Here is a 15,520-nt window from a genome sequence, read left to right on the forward strand (position 1 = left end):
GTCACCTCCCTGACCAAGGCCCTTCTCCCCCGATAGGCAGCCAGCTCTAGGAAGAGTCTTAGTGGTTCCCAACTTCATCCAATTAAGACTGAAGCCACTGTCTTCTTGGACAATTCTTTTGACCTCATGGCTTGGTTTTTGCTCTGACGTGCACTGTCAACTGTGGGACCTTATGTAGACAGATGTGTGCCTTGCACATCCAAATCATGTTAAATCAATTGAATTTATCACAGGTGGACTCCAATCAAGTTGTAGAAACATCTCAAGGATGATCAATGGAAACAGGATGCACCTGAGCTCAATTTCGAGCCTCCATAGCAAAGGGTCTGAATACTTATGTAATAAGGGATTTGTTTTTATTTTTAATACATTTCTAAAAAACCTGTTTGTCATCAGTATTGTGTGTAATTAGGGGGGGGAAACAATTTAATCAATTTTAGAATAAGAATGTGACGTAACAAGATGTGGATAAAGTCAAGGGGTCTGATACTTTCCGAATGCACTGTATATACTAGCTAGCAGATCCGACCTGCTTGCTTATAGCTGCACTAGGGTCAGATAGGCTTCCTGTGTATATAGCCAATTCATGCTTGATCTGGAAAAGTGGTCCGTGGCTCTATATGAAGGGTGTAATCCCAAATTTGGTAACAATGTGGAGGTCTCTGTAGAGCTCCGCATTAACATGATTGGTTGGCTACAGGTGGGGGCGGGAGGTGCTGTATAAACACAAACTCACTTCTTTTACAACAGCTCTCCGAAACGCAAGAAGTATGAATGCCCCGACTGCCACAGAGGCTGTATCACCGTAAATGCTACACGGCAAATGCTGACAGTCGGATTGACAACGCAGAGCTTTAAGACACCATGGAGCCGGCGTGAGCTATGTCTTGGAAAACATGCCTCAATCCAGGGCTGAGAAATGCATTGTAATCCTAATTATCCCAAATTTTCAACGAGAAGATTGAACTGCTAGTTTAATAGCAGTCGGTCCATCTTCTCTGTGTAACAGTTGGGAGTACAATGTGTCTCACCCTAGGATTGAGGTACAATTGAGTCTCGCACCAGCTACGAGGTGTCTTAATCTACACAGGAAGCCTGTCCGACCCTAGTGCAGCTGTAAGCAAGCGGATCGGCTGGAGATTATAATATATACACACAATCAATTTTATTAGCTAACAAAAAGTTGATTGAAAAATATGCTGCAAATATATTCAATATCTACAAAGCTCTCTGCCTAAGCAACCTCACAGCCCCATGGCACCTCTCTGTCCTATACATTTATCCAACTACATTTCAGTACACGTACAAGAGTAGTTCTCACATTTAATTTATTCTCCATCTCCAAAACAAATATCTTTAGAAAAATATTGACACTAGTACACACATTAATTGAACAGTTGATTTTGACAGCTCTGAAAACCACATTTATATGGATTAGGAGAATCACATACAGCACTTCATATCCAAAATGATAATGTGTTCTCTATACACACAGAATAAAAACTCAATTTAAAAATTATATTATGGCAGGGCAAATAGCCTATGTAGGAGCCGGCCTGAGATTTTCATGAGCAGATTTCTCAGGCTAGCCCCAAGACATACATCCTCTGGGCCCATACATCTCAAACAATTGTGGAACGAGCCTCTTAAATCAATTGATGATAAATCAAAGCCTGATTCACACTTTAGGGCCATGCTGAGCTGTACTGTTTAGCTGTAAACGTGCTGGAAAGGACAATGTACAAAGAAAATATCCAAGCCAACGCAGTAGGTCTACGGTTCGGGTCAGCCCTGGAGGGTGAATCAGGCACAATAGTTGTCATTCATGCTTCAATCACAGAACTGGTCTGGGCTGCTGGGTGAGGAGGAGGCCGAAGCGTTTCTTCAGAGTTACCCGGTGCCGGGAGAACTTGTCGTCGGGCGAGAAGCGGGCAGGATGGGCAGAGCTGGTGGGCTGGCCCAATAGATCCACCTTCTGTTTGGTCACAAGAGGTATGACAAGAAAAGAGATAGCATGAACAAGTAGCTGAGTATAACTTGTCACATAACGTTACAGGGTTGGACTGGCCCATTTTCTACAGAAGCTGTAGGGTCAGAAAAAATTATATGTAAAGTTTGGATACGTGGACCACCTCTGAGAAGGTTATAATGACGATAGCGGCTCTGCGGAACTCCATATTTTGGTGAATGCCGAACGAATGTGGACATTATAACATTTGCAGAGCTAGTTAATGGGACTTTCAATTTAAGGATACTGGGCGTCAGAGTCTCCTCAAGCCCAGGTACTGGTTCAGTTCACAGCCAGCGTCTGACATTATCAATGGCGACTCTGGAGCACTTAGGGGTTAAGTGCCTTGCTCAAGGGCACAGAAACAGATTTTTCACCTTGCCGCCTCTGGGATTTGAACTAGCAACCTTTTAGTTTCTGGCCCAACCAGAGAAATAGAATGAATTATATTTCTATGGGCCCAATGGTCTTACCGCTAGGCTATCTGTGCATTAGAGACCTCCAATACCCAGAAAACTCAGATTGAAACTGCCATTCACCAGCTCTGCAAAGCGTTATAACGTTAATTTCAAAATATGTTTGCTTGTCACCAAATACTATCTTAAATTTACTCCTGTTACGGCCAGTATGTACCGGAGCTGTTTTCGACGTCCGACCTGTGCGTGGCTGTAAGGAGATGCTGAATAGGCATTTTTTTTGGGTCACTTGTATATATTTTGGGCAGTACATATTGGCCTTAACGCGAGTAAATGAGCAGTTTCTCAGCAAAACTCCATATGATCAACGAACGTATTTTGACAACGCTTGCAGAGCTGGTGAATAGGAGGTTGAATCTGAGTGTTAGAGGTCTCTAACCCATATCGCCCTGCTTGACTGACTGCGGCTTAGCTTTGGGACACAACATCGGGAGTCTTTGTATTGGTTGGACTCCCTCTGCAAATAACCCATACCACAATATTGCCAGCTTCACCCCCAAAAAGTTTCCAGTCAAAAATGGGCATATGTATAATCTCTAGCAACTCTCTACCAGACTTACAGTGAAATGTGTGCTTCGCTATCAAATAAACATCTGAATCCAACTTCTGTCCGAACCGCACCATATACCTGCTGTGCTCAGTAGACGGTGGTAGATTTCATGGTAGGATTTCTCACGTGAAGTGCGTGGTCTAATGGCAGCCCGTTGTTTAACTCGACATGAATATGGTGCTTTTCGGACAAATTTTAGATTCAGACGTTTATTTGATAGCGAGGGACACATTTCACATATGTTAAACAGAGTTTCTAGATAGCAAATACATGGCTTTGTTGAATGGAACGTTTTTTCTTGGGGTGAAGATGTATTGTGATGTATTGTGTATTGTTGTAGCGTTATTTTCGATGCACAACTTGGCTACCTGCCTCCCTAAAAAACACAACGCATTAACGCATTCCGCGAAACTTTTCTTACAATGCAAAAGACACTTAATATTTATGTGCAGAGTGGACACGATTTTATACAACATAATTAAATATTACTAACGGGTTTGCTTGCTAGTTAATTCGTTGTTAGCTAGCTAAACCTACCTTCAGAGTGTAAACTCTCTCCCCATTCTCGTTCAAGTAGAACTGCAGAAACATCGTGACGAATAACTTGTGCTTTGTAAGTTATAAACAATAATACCGCACCACCAAAGTGGACTTGTTAACTTATATTTTACAGAAAATGTTGCTGTATTTGTTGCGTTCAGCGCTACACGTGCTTTTTTTCTCGGAGTGTTGAAAGCGGATATCCGTGAGGAAAAAAAGTGCCTTCTGCGAAAACCTAATAGGGCAATTTTGTTTTTTTCTTATTCGATGAGGTTTAGTTGGCATCCAATTAATATTGCATTACCGCCACCTACTAGACTGGAGTATAACTCATTTGCGTGAAAATTAAATTTAAAAAAATACAACAAATACCCTACCATTTAACACCACTTTATTTATAATAATAAAAACAATACCATACTTTGTCACATGTGCCGAATACAACAGGTTTAGACCCTACAGTGAAACGCTTACTTACAAGCCCTTAACCAACAACGCAGTTTTAAGGAAAATAGGTGTCAAGTAAAAAATAGATAGGTAAAAAATAACAAATAATGTAACTCTTCTGATGTCAAGTCTCGCACACCCAAATACCTCTCTGCAGCTACCACCAAAAGCTCTATTTTCTGCAACTTATGGATCCTTGCAGTACAGTTGATAACCATTGCTATAAATGCCAAAAATCAAATCTTACTGAAACATATATTACTTGTTGGTTTATCCCTCTGTACTAGTACAGATCTACTACTCGCACCACTCCTCTCAGGGTCCCTCCAACTTGACCCATCTTCCCCTATTTTCTTCACTGCCTCAGCATATGACTTCTGCACTACTCTAACCAGGGAAACCTCAACCTGCCTCTCTCGCACAAGACAGTTCTGATCCCCAGCCCCATGGGCACCCCTACAATTAACACATACCACTACTTTGTTTCATGCCCTTATGCACACTTCTCACACATAGGAACCTCCCTCCTACACACTGCTGCCACATGCCCTTAAGTTTGACACCTGTAACAACGTAATGTATTTGGCACAAAAAGCTCGTACAGGATAACTTATATATCCTAACATCACTTTGTCGGGCAAAGACTCAACATCAAAACTCAAAAGAGCAGACAATGACTCTGTTTCACCACTCACGCCACCCTGTCATCGTCGCAACAAACGACGAGCATCACAAACAACGGGACTCTTCCCGTTCAGTTGGTCAGCTTTCACATTTACCACTACCCCAGTAATCACTCCTTTCAATGGCACCCTTTTCTTGAGAGCAAAACAATTCACATATCTTGCCCACATTCATTTAACACAGAGCACCTGCTCCCTCTGACCAGCAGAAACACAAACAATTATCACAAGACCACTTCTGGTTACCATCACCGATTACACAGCACCCAACTCTTGTTTTCACCCACCCTGAAACCACAAATGTATCAGCAAAAAGGCAAGGGTCCACTTTTTCCTAAAACTTCACTCCTACTGTCACAGACTCATCTTTATCCTGACCCTCCGTGCAAGCCCCAGGATCCGAGAACAACACCACACTCCTGAAATAATGGCGCCGGAGGAGAAGGCTGCCGTTTACGGTCCCATAATCAATTGTGCTATTGTGTCTGTTTTTTCATGTTATTTGTAACTTATTTTGTACATAATGTTTCTGCCACCGTCTCGTATGACTGAAAAGATCTTCTAGATATCAGGACACCGATTACTCACCCCGTAATGGAATAAAATGTTTTCTTTAATGAGTCGGACGCAAAGGATTTACTTCAGACGCCCGACAAGGCCCTCATCCCCATCATTCACAGGAGAAAGAGACGGAGACATATCGGGGACATAGGTCTGGGTCCCTTATAAGGATCCGACAGCAAGTGGGTAATATGCCTTTACCATCGGTCCTATTAGCCAACGTACAATAATTGTATAATGAAATAGACGAACTACGAGCACATATATCCTACCAACGGGACATTCAAAACTGTAATATCTTATGTTTCACCGAGTCATGGCTGAACAACGAAATTAATAACATACAGCTGGCGGGTTTTACGCTTTTTCGGGAGGATAGAACAGCCTCCTCCAGTAAGACAAGGGGTGGCGGTCTGTAGACCACACTATTTACCAAGAGAATTCTCATCTAAACAGGAAAATGCTCATCCAGATGCGGCGTTCCTAGTGCCCGGGGACTTTAATGCAGGGAAACTTAAATCCCTTTTACCTCATATCTATCAGCACGTTAAATGTGCAACCAGAGGGGGTAAAAAACCTCTAGATCACCTTTACTCCACACACAGAGAAGCGTACAGAGCTCTCCCTCGTCCTCCATTTGGCAAATCTGACCATAATTCTATCCTCCTGATTCCTGCTTATAAGCAAAAACTAAAGCAGGAAACACCAGTGACTCGGTCAATGAAAGAGTGGTCAGGTGAAGCAGATGCTAAGCTACAGGACTGTTTTGCTAGCAAAGATTGGAATATGTTCCGGGATTCTTCCGAGGGCACTGAGGAGTACACCACGTCAGTCACTGGCTTCATCAATAAGTGCATCGATGACGTCATCCCCACAGTGACTGTACTTACATGCCGCTACCAGAAGCCATGGATTACAGGCAACATTCGCACTGAGCTAAAAGGTAGAGCTGCTGCTTTCAAGGAGCAGGAAGCTTATAAGAAATCCCACTATGCCCTCCAACGAACCATCAAACAGGCAAAGCGTCAATACAGGACTAATACTGAATCATACTACACCGGCTATGACGCTCATCGGATGTGGCAGGGCTTGCAAACTATTACAGACTACAAAGGGAAGCACAGCCGCAAGTGACACGAGCCTACCAGACGAGCTAAATTACTTCTATGCTCGCTTCGAGGCAAGTAACACTGAAACATGCATGAGAGCATCAGCTGTTCTGGATGATTGTGTGATCACGCTCTCCGTAGCCAATGTGAGAAAGACCTTTAAACAGGTCAACATTCACAAGGCCGCAGGGCCAGATGGATTACCAGGACGTGTACTCCAAGCATGCGCTGACCAACTGGCAAGTGTCTTCACTGACATTTTCAACCTGTCCCTGACTGAGTCTGTAATACCAACATGTTTCAAGCAGACCACCATAGTCCCTATGCCCAAGAACACTAAGGTAACCTGCCTAAATGACTACCGACCCGTAGGACTCATGTCTGTAGCCATGTATAGTCAAGTGCTTTGAAAGGCCGGTCTTGGCTCACATCAACACCATTATCCCGGAAACCCTAGACCCACTCCAATTTGCACACCGCCCCAACAGATCCACAGATGATGCAATCTCTATTGCACTCCACACTGACCTATCCCACCTGGACAAAAGGAACATCTACGTGAGAATGCTATTCATTGACTACAGTTCAGCGTTCAACACCATAGTGCCCTCAAAGCTCATCATTAAGCTAAGGACCCTGGGACTAAACACCTCCTTCTGCAACTGGATCCTGGACTTCCTGACGGGCCGCCCCCAGGTGGTAAGGGTAGGTAACAAAACATCCTCAACATGGGGGCCCCTCAGGGATGGGTGCTCAGTCCCCTCCTGTACTCCCTGTTCACTCATGACTGCATGGCCAGGCATTACTCCAACCCCACCGTGGTAGGCCTGTTCCCCGACAACGATGAGACAGCCTATCAGGAGGAGGTCAGAGACCTGGCTGTGAGGTGCCAGGACAACAACCTCTCCCTCAACTTGATCAAGACAAAGTAGACGATTGCGGACTACAGGAAAAGGAGGACAGAGCACACCCCCATTCTCATCAACAGGGCTGTAGTGGAGCAGGTTGAAAGCTTTAAGTTCCGTGGTGTCCACATCACCAACAAACTATAATGGTCCAAACACACCAAGACAGTCGTGAAGAGGGCACGACAAAGCCTAGAAAGCCTCAGGAGACTGAAAAGATTTGGCATGGGTCCTCAGATCCTCAAAAAGTTCTACAGCTGCACCATCGAGAGCGTCCTGACTGGTTGCATCACTACCTGATATGGCAACTGCTCGGCCTCTGACCGCAAGGCACTACCTTCTGTAGTGCGTACGGCCCAGTACATCACTGGGGCGAAGCTTCCTGCCATCCAGGACCTCTATACCAGGCGGTGTCAGAGAAAGGCCCTAAAAAATGTCAAAAACTCCAGCCACCCTAGTCATAGACCGTTCTCTCTGCTACCGCATGGCAAGCGGTACCGGAGCGCCAAGTCTAGGTCCAAAAGGCTTCTTAACAGCTTCTACCCCAAAACCATAAGACTCCTGAACAGCTAATCAAATGGCTTCCCCGACTATTTGCATTGCCCCCCTCCTTCTTTTACGCTGCTGCTACTCTCTGTTTATTATCTATGCATAGTCACTTTAACTGTACCTGCATTTACATATTACCTCAATTACCTCGACTAACCGGTGCCCCCGCACATTGACTCTGTACCGGTACCCCCTGTATATAGCCTCGATTCTGTTATTTTACTGCTGCTCTTTAATTATTTGTTACTTTTATTTTTCCTCATCTATTTTTAACACTTTTTTCCTTAACACTTTTTTAACTGCATTGTTGGTTAAGGGCTTGTAAGTAAGCATTTCACTGTAAGGTTGTGTTTGGCGCATGTGACAAATACAATTTGATTTGATCTCCAATACTTCGCCCTCATTCACTTCCAATTCCCTTCCTGTCTTCAATTGACTCTACTTACACTTTCTACCATTCTTCTTTAACAAACCATCTCCCCTTTTCCCACAATTTTTAACCAACTCAAGCTCACCCTCTTCCTCCCTCTCTCTCTTAGACCTCCTCTGCCTCTCTTTTTCCCTCCATTCCTCCTCTGTATTCCAAGTATACGTTTCCTTACAGAGGGGTAGACTGACTGCATCGCTTCCTTTCATAAGAAACATTAATGTGTTGAAAATCCCAAATTGTTTGCATAGTCAGCTTACACGCAGCTCTGACACACACACTTATCCCACCAGGGGTCTTTTCATAGTCCCCAAATCCAGAACAAATTCAAGAAAACGTACAGTATTATATAGAGCTCTTACTGCATGGAACTTCCTTCCATCTCATATTGCTCAAATAAACAGCAAACCTGGTTTCAAAAATACAGATAAAGTAATACCTCGCGGCACAACGCCTCTCCACTATTTGACCTAGATAGTTTGTATGTATGCATTGATATGTGGGCTACGTGTGCCTTTTAAAAAATGTATGTAGGTCTGTCCTTGAGCTGTTCTTGTCTAATGATGTTCTGTATTACGTCATTCTGTATTGTTTCATGTTTTGTGTGGAGCCCAGGAAGAGTAGCTGCTGATTTTGCAACAGCTAATGGGGATCCTAATAAAATACCAAAATACCAAATACTAACAATACTGCACTTCTCCTGACATACATCTTGTTCTTGCCTTGTCAAGGGACGCCGTTTAACCGGCTGTCACAATCTCCTAAATTGAGTTTTATTTGCAGTTCTCGTACTTGAAAGTTTTCATAGGATAATATTATTTCAGTCAATCGTTAAATCACATGTAATGTTCTCTTATCCTCAGAACGTTGGGTCATCGTCAGTGACGGAAGACCCATGGTAGTCTAATATTAGCCTACTCAAGTTGTCCAAATGTTCAGTGCTAACAATGTCTTTTCCATATTATGCTGGCTAAAAATACACCAAAGTTGGCTTTATTACATTTACATTTTAGTCATTTAGCAGACGCTCTTATCCATATATATATATTAATATATATAATATATTATATTACATAGCTTACATAGTTGTTTTTTTATGCAGCTAGGCTCGTTTTAATAGTCCTATTGCAGGGTGAGATTGAGATGTTCACTGACTCAAATCCAACTAAATAAAAACTCAAAAGTTACAGTATGTTGGATATACTGTATGAAACCCCAAAGGCTGCATTAGAATGATCTCAGATACAAGGGAGGCAGACGCCGACCTAGCACAGATACTGTCAGATCAATCCCGTGTCTGTATCAGATCCACCTCTGATTCAGATAAACGAAGAGTCCAACCAAGTCCAGATACAGGCTAGTGCTCCTCTCCCTCAGATTATCATGGATTTGAGTCTGTACCACCTCATTCACAAGGGGAATCCGACCCAGTCCTGTTACAGCCAGAACAGCCAGTCCCAGCCACAGACCTTACATTCAAGACTGAGACTGATCTCTCTTCTCTGGCTATATCATATCTGGTGTTTTACTTTGGACCAGAAGCAGGTGCAGTGACTCTGCAGTCTGACTCAAAGGACAGGGACAGAGTCCGTGAAGGCTCCCACTTGCGACACCTTCAACCTCACCCTCACGCTGTCATACCTCTCACCCATACAGCCTCAGCAGCCTCCATCCATATCTAATGGCCCTCCACAGATAATCTGTCACTCAACCCTTATCCCAAACTGCCCACTTCTGGATATAGCTCTCCCCCAGGACAAAGATATATTGATTTCAAAGTTTAAAGCTAGAATCCTAAGTTGCTTGGTCCATTTTTGGGCTTGCAAATTAATATGTAGCCATTGACTTTTGAAGAATATAACTTATAAATGCCTCATGAGCTTAGTTCAACTGTCGTACCAGATCAGAACCTAAAAATATTGTTTTACTCCAATGTTTGTAAACAATGTAAATGTAAACAAACAATGTACAGCCTCAAAACATGGTTAAAACTATAATGTTGATATCATGGATGGTAAGTCCTTGCATCCATAGCTCTGTCTATGAATTTGAGTGGTTACATTTCTCCAGGCCCATCCCTCAGCTTTTTACCAAAACCGAGGCGGGATGTCCGCTTTGTTATTGTTTCATTAAGGATTCCAGCTTTAGCAAACCTTACAACTCTATGCACAAGGACACATTTTAACAACTCCCATTGAACATTTTACAAAAACACATTTACTGGAAGACATGTTCAGATGCAAAGTATGGTAACAGAATTTCTGTAAAATCTCTGTTTTTTGTGTGACCACGTTTTCCAAACACTTCAATATTTGCTCTGAATTCAAATTCAAATATGTCTGCATTAAGAATTGGGTTTTAGCTTTGTCATGACACCTTGGCTTTGAAAACATCTCTTCTGGTTATTGAACCACAGTAAGTGAGGTGGATTTACATCCGGTAACAGAATTACGGTAACGGAATTACATTATGGGTCCCTGATCTGTACCATACAAAAATGCATTATTATGGATATGGATGTCATTCTCTTCAAGCATCCTAAATGGGTACCCAAAAGTAGAACTATTCAATATTCTCCTTTAAACATCACAGCATACTTTAAAGATATATGGTGCGTAGAAATCTGCAGAAGGTGGCCAGCAGAGATAGGTGGGATTGGCTGAGGGCAGCTGAGGGTTGCGATGTGGAATTGGAGACAAGTGGGGGTGGAGTTGCCGGGCGGGAGATATAATGACAGTCAAAGATAAGTAAAAATAAATAAGGCCAAAATAAAACAAAAAGTACATTTGAATGACACCGATGGGCAACGTTGTTACAGCTAATGCCTGTTTGCCTGAGGCTGATGCCGCACAGGTGTTTGTACACATGCATATACACAAACACACACTCATTCAAATGCACAACCGTGCACATACACGGACACATACACAAACATATTCAGTTGGCTTTGCTGTTATGATTTTTGTTGTCCTTGATGTCTTTTGTTTTTTGTATTGTTGTTTTCTGTTTTCCTTTGTCTTTTTTGTATTTTGTTCATTTTGTTGGTTGTTGGGGAAGGTGGGGGGGAGCTTGGGCCGGTGGCTGATGGGGACCCTAACCAGCGACCTGTTTTTGACCTTGTGGGAGATCTGTCGACCTGCCGTTGAGCAGGGTGTTGACCCTGGTTGCTCCTGTGGGTCACTCTGTATGGGAGTCTGTTAGATTACTGAATGTAATGTAAATGTTGAGTGGCTTCACTGCAAGTAGATTGTATGTTTTAATATTCAATAATAAGAAATAAAATATGCTCCTTTACATATTTGGATATTATTCTAATGAGCTACGCACCTAAACAAGACAACATTTGGTTGGTCTGGACCAGACCAAATCTGAACCAATCAGAGACATCTATGTTTCACAAGTCTGGACAGTACAGCACAGTAAAGCTCAGTACAGTAGTTCAGTAGAGTACAGTAAAGTAGATACAGTACATTATACTGTACTCTAGTGTAGTGTGCGCTACTGTACTTAACTCGATTGTACAGTACTGAACTATGCTCAACTTTTCTTTACTGTTCTCTACTTTACTGTGCTGTCCAAACTTCTGAAACACAGACGTCTGTGATTGGTTCAGATTTGGTCCGGCCAGGGCGAACTGACCAAATTTCAACTACTTTTCAATGTCTAAGGACATCCCGTGTCGGTTGGTCGGTGCTCAGTGGGTGAGGATGCTTGTTACAGTAAATGGAAAGAGGGTCAGTGTTAGGTGTCATGGTAGTTGCCTGTCAGAGCCGTGAGAGGTGCCATTAACTGGAGAGAGAGTGAGAGGGAGGGTTGTCCAGACTGTTTTTACACTATTGCTTTGACCACCAGACGACAGAAAGAGAAAGAAAACAGTTCTGAGCTGAACATAACAGTATGCTAGTAGAAGGGAGGACAGACAGTAGCAGGTGTCTGACTCAACTCTGGTTTGTGACTATTATGATTTCCCATTGTAGCCATTTCAATTGCAGTAATTTGATTTGGTAACAGAATTACAAATTTGTATCACTTAATAATTAATAAACTCAGTAAAATAAACTCAGCAAAAAAAGAAACGTCCCTTTTTCAGGACCCAGTCTTTCAAAGATAATTCATAAAAATCCAAATAACTTCACAGATCTTCATTGTAAAGGGTTTAAACACTGTTTCCCATGCTTGTTCAATGAACCATAAACAATTAATGAACATGCACCTGTGGAACGGTCGTTACGACACTAACAGCTTACAGACGGTAGGCAATTAAGGTCAGAGTTATGAAAACTTAGGACATTAAAGAGGCCTTTCTACTGACTCTGAAAAACACAAAAAGAAAGATGCCCAGGGTCCCTGCTCATCTGCGTGAACGTGCCTTAAGCATGCTGCAAGGAGGCATGAGGACTACAGATGTGGCCAGGGCAATAAATTGCAATATCCGTACTGTGAGGCACCTAAGACAGCGCTACAGGGAGAGAGGAAGGACAGCTGACACCTGCGGGACAGGTACAGGATGGCAACAACTGCCCAAGTTACACCAGGAACGCACAATCCCTCCATCAGTGCTCAGACTGTCCGCAATAGGCTGTGAGAGGCTGGACTGAAGGCTTGTAGGCCTGTTGTAAGGCAGGTCCTCACCAGACATCACCGGCAACAACGTCGCCTATGGGCACAAACCCACCGTCGCTGGACCAGACAGGGCTGGCAAAAAGTGCTCTTCACTGACGAGTCGCGGTTTTGTCTCACCAGTGGTGATGGTCGGATTCGCGTTTACCGTCAAAGGAATGAGCGTTACACCGAGGCCTGTACTCTGGAGCGGGATCGATTTGGAGGTGGAGGGTCCGTCATGGTCTGGGGCGGTGTGTCACAGCATCATCGGACTGAGCTTGTTGTCATTGCAAGTAATCTTAACGCTGTGCGTTTCGGGGAAGACATCATCCTCTCTCATGTGGTACCCTTCCTGTAGGCTCATCCTGATATGACCCTCCAGCATGACAATGACACCAGCCATACTGCTCGTTCTGTGCATGATTTCCTGCAAGACAGGAATGTCAGTGTTCTGCCATGGCCAGCGAAGAGCCCAGATCTCAATCCCATTGAACACGTTCAGGACCTGTTGGATCGGAGGGTGAGGGCTAGGGCCATTCCCCCCAGAAATGTCTTGGAAATTGCCTTGGTGGAAGAGCGGGGTAACATCTCACAGTAAGAACTGGCAAATCTTGTGCAGCCCATGAGGAGGAGATGCACTGCATTACTTAATGCAGCTGGTGGCCACACCAGATACTGACTGTTCCTTTTGATTTTGACCACCCTTTGTTCAGGGACACATTATTCCATTTCTGTTAGTCACATGTCTGTGGAACTTGTTCAGTTTATGTCTCAGTTGTTGAATCTTATGTTCATACAAATATTTACACATGCTAAGTTTGCTGAAAATAAACGCAGTTGACAGTGAGAGGACATTTCTTTTTTTTGTTGCTGAGTTTACAACTAAATTGGTAGGTCTACCTTTACTTGTTACTTCTGTGAACTTTCATTATCCTCCCTCCTCATGAAGGAGATACGTATGTGGGGTTTTGGTAACGGAATTACAAGGCAAATAATTTCTCCAAAACTAAATATAAATGTAGATATTAGTTGGCAGGGGTCATTACTTAAACAATATTGTGTTTTGCTGTATTTCTAATACCTTTTAAGACTTTTCCTGGTAAATGTTGTCAAAGACCCATATTTCCATCAGTTTGACAAGAAATCAAAGCCTATAAATAAAATTTGCATATGCCTTAATTTCTCCAAATTATAGACTCTTAGCTTTCAGTGTAATCCAATTTGACACGCTCCTATGAACATCACGTTTGTGCTCATGGGTCCTTTTACATGGAAATGCCCATTTACATTACTTCAGTAACTCTGAATAAAATGAGATTACACACTTTACACATAGCTTGTCAAAACAGTGATGTTATTAGTGGTTAAAAAAGAAATGTATACATCACAAATGGCACCCTATTCCCGAATCCCCATATTCTGCACTACATTTGATTTAAGGCCCACAGGGCTCAGGTCAAAAATAGTGCACTATATGTGGAATATCCTGTGTGAAAAGTGAGAATGGGACGAACTGGTAATTCAATTGCAGTAGTTCGATTTGGTAACAGAATTACGAATTTTAATCACTTAATAATTCATAAACAAACTTGATATCAGTAAAAACACAACTAATTCGTAGGTCTACCTTTATTGATGTTCAGTTTATGGTTGCGTTTTTAGTCACAAGCATACTATGTGGCCGGAACAGGGCGTCATTTGAGATGTGCCGTGTGTGTTCAACCCTAGATTCTTGAAGTTTGAGGTGACGTAAGAGCAGGGATAGAAAAATCAAAATAGCGAGTAAAGGAAAAAGATAAAAGGAAAAAAAGTGAAGTACCTAGTTATAGGAGTTGAGGTGGAGAAAGTGATAGCAACCAAATACAAGACGGAACAGAAAAGAAACAAAGTCAAAAGGAGGCGAGACAAGCAACGAAAATAAGAAAACAAACAAGCTGAATAGAAACAGACATACAGTGAGGAAGAGAAAGTGTGAGTCCAAGGCGACTACTGCTCCTAATATTAACACTGATAAACTGAAGGTGATACTGAAAGAGCCTCAACAAGGACAAAGAAAACAGAGACGGCGAAACAACGAGTCGAGGCAAAGAAGACAGAAAAGCCAAGTCCCATGATGAGAGAAAGGAGGAAAAGCAAAGCTGCAGAGAATAGGGGAAAGGAATTGACGAAAACAGCAAAAATTGCCGAGAAAGGGGATGAAGCAGAGGACATAAAAGGCTAGTTCTATGAAAAGTCAGAGAAAGAAGAGTAACGGATTAGAGAGAACTGACTTTGTGGCTGTGGTAACCGTTGTGCTTGTTGTTCACATGCGTATCTGCCCTCTCTTTGGCTGGAATGGTCCCACCTGATCCTGCCACGTGCTGACAGCCTTCCATTGTTAGAGCGGCCACTTGAGTATCTGGTCACGAAGACTGCATCTGTTTCTTATTAATAAACAATGCCATGCTAGTGGGTGGTGACATTCAAATAAAATCCAGCCCTGAAACGAAATGTAGGCTTAAAATAATTATTACGTCATATCATAGAAAGACACCGCATTCACACACATTTTCACAAAGTGGGTAGTTCGGATTTGTCACTTCTAGCCGAAATATCATACTTTTGACTAAAACAACGACTTTTATAGACTTAAATTGTTGTGCAACACCATATGTAAACTGTCC

General features: G+C 42.8%; 1 protein-coding gene across 2 annotated transcripts; it reads right to left on the reverse strand.

Annotated features, from left to right (window-relative positions):
• Nucleotides 1–1,311: 1,311 nt before the first annotated feature.
• Nucleotides 1,312–15,506, reverse strand: LOC106608971 (H/ACA ribonucleoprotein complex subunit 3). 2 transcript variants are annotated; one of them, XM_014207248.2, is made up of 2 exons: nucleotides 15,128–15,506; nucleotides 1,312–1,975 (listed from the first exon to the last, which is right to left on the reverse strand). In XM_014207248.2, exons 1-2 carry the CDS (start codon nucleotides 15,230–15,232, stop codon nucleotides 1,835–1,837), a joined length of 246 nt encoding a protein of 81 aa, XP_014062723.2. In that variant the 5' UTR covers nucleotides 15,233–15,506; the 3' UTR covers nucleotides 1,312–1,834. The 2 variants fall into 2 exon arrangements, with proteins under 2 accessions (XP_014062723.2, XP_014062724.1); XM_014207249.2 differs by lacking the exon at nucleotides 15,128–15,506 and adding an exon at nucleotides 3,572–3,814.
• Nucleotides 15,507–15,520: the final 14 nt, after the last annotated feature.

This window comes from Salmo salar, chromosome ssa07 (genome assembly GCF_905237065.1).
Source record: "Salmo salar chromosome ssa07, Ssal_v3.1, whole genome shotgun sequence".
NCBI lineage: Eukaryota > Metazoa > Chordata > Actinopteri > Salmoniformes > Salmonidae > Salmo > Salmo salar.

Coding starts and splice junctions, on each gene's coding strand:
- LOC106608971 (XM_014207248.2), bottom strand. CDS start 15,232: ATGGAAGGCTGTCAGCACGTGGCAGGATCAGGTGGGACCATTCCAGCC. Junction 1,976..15,127: donor ACGGTTACCACAGCCACAAA/GTCAGTTCTCTC, acceptor GTGACCAAACAG/AAGGTGGATCTATTGGGCCA.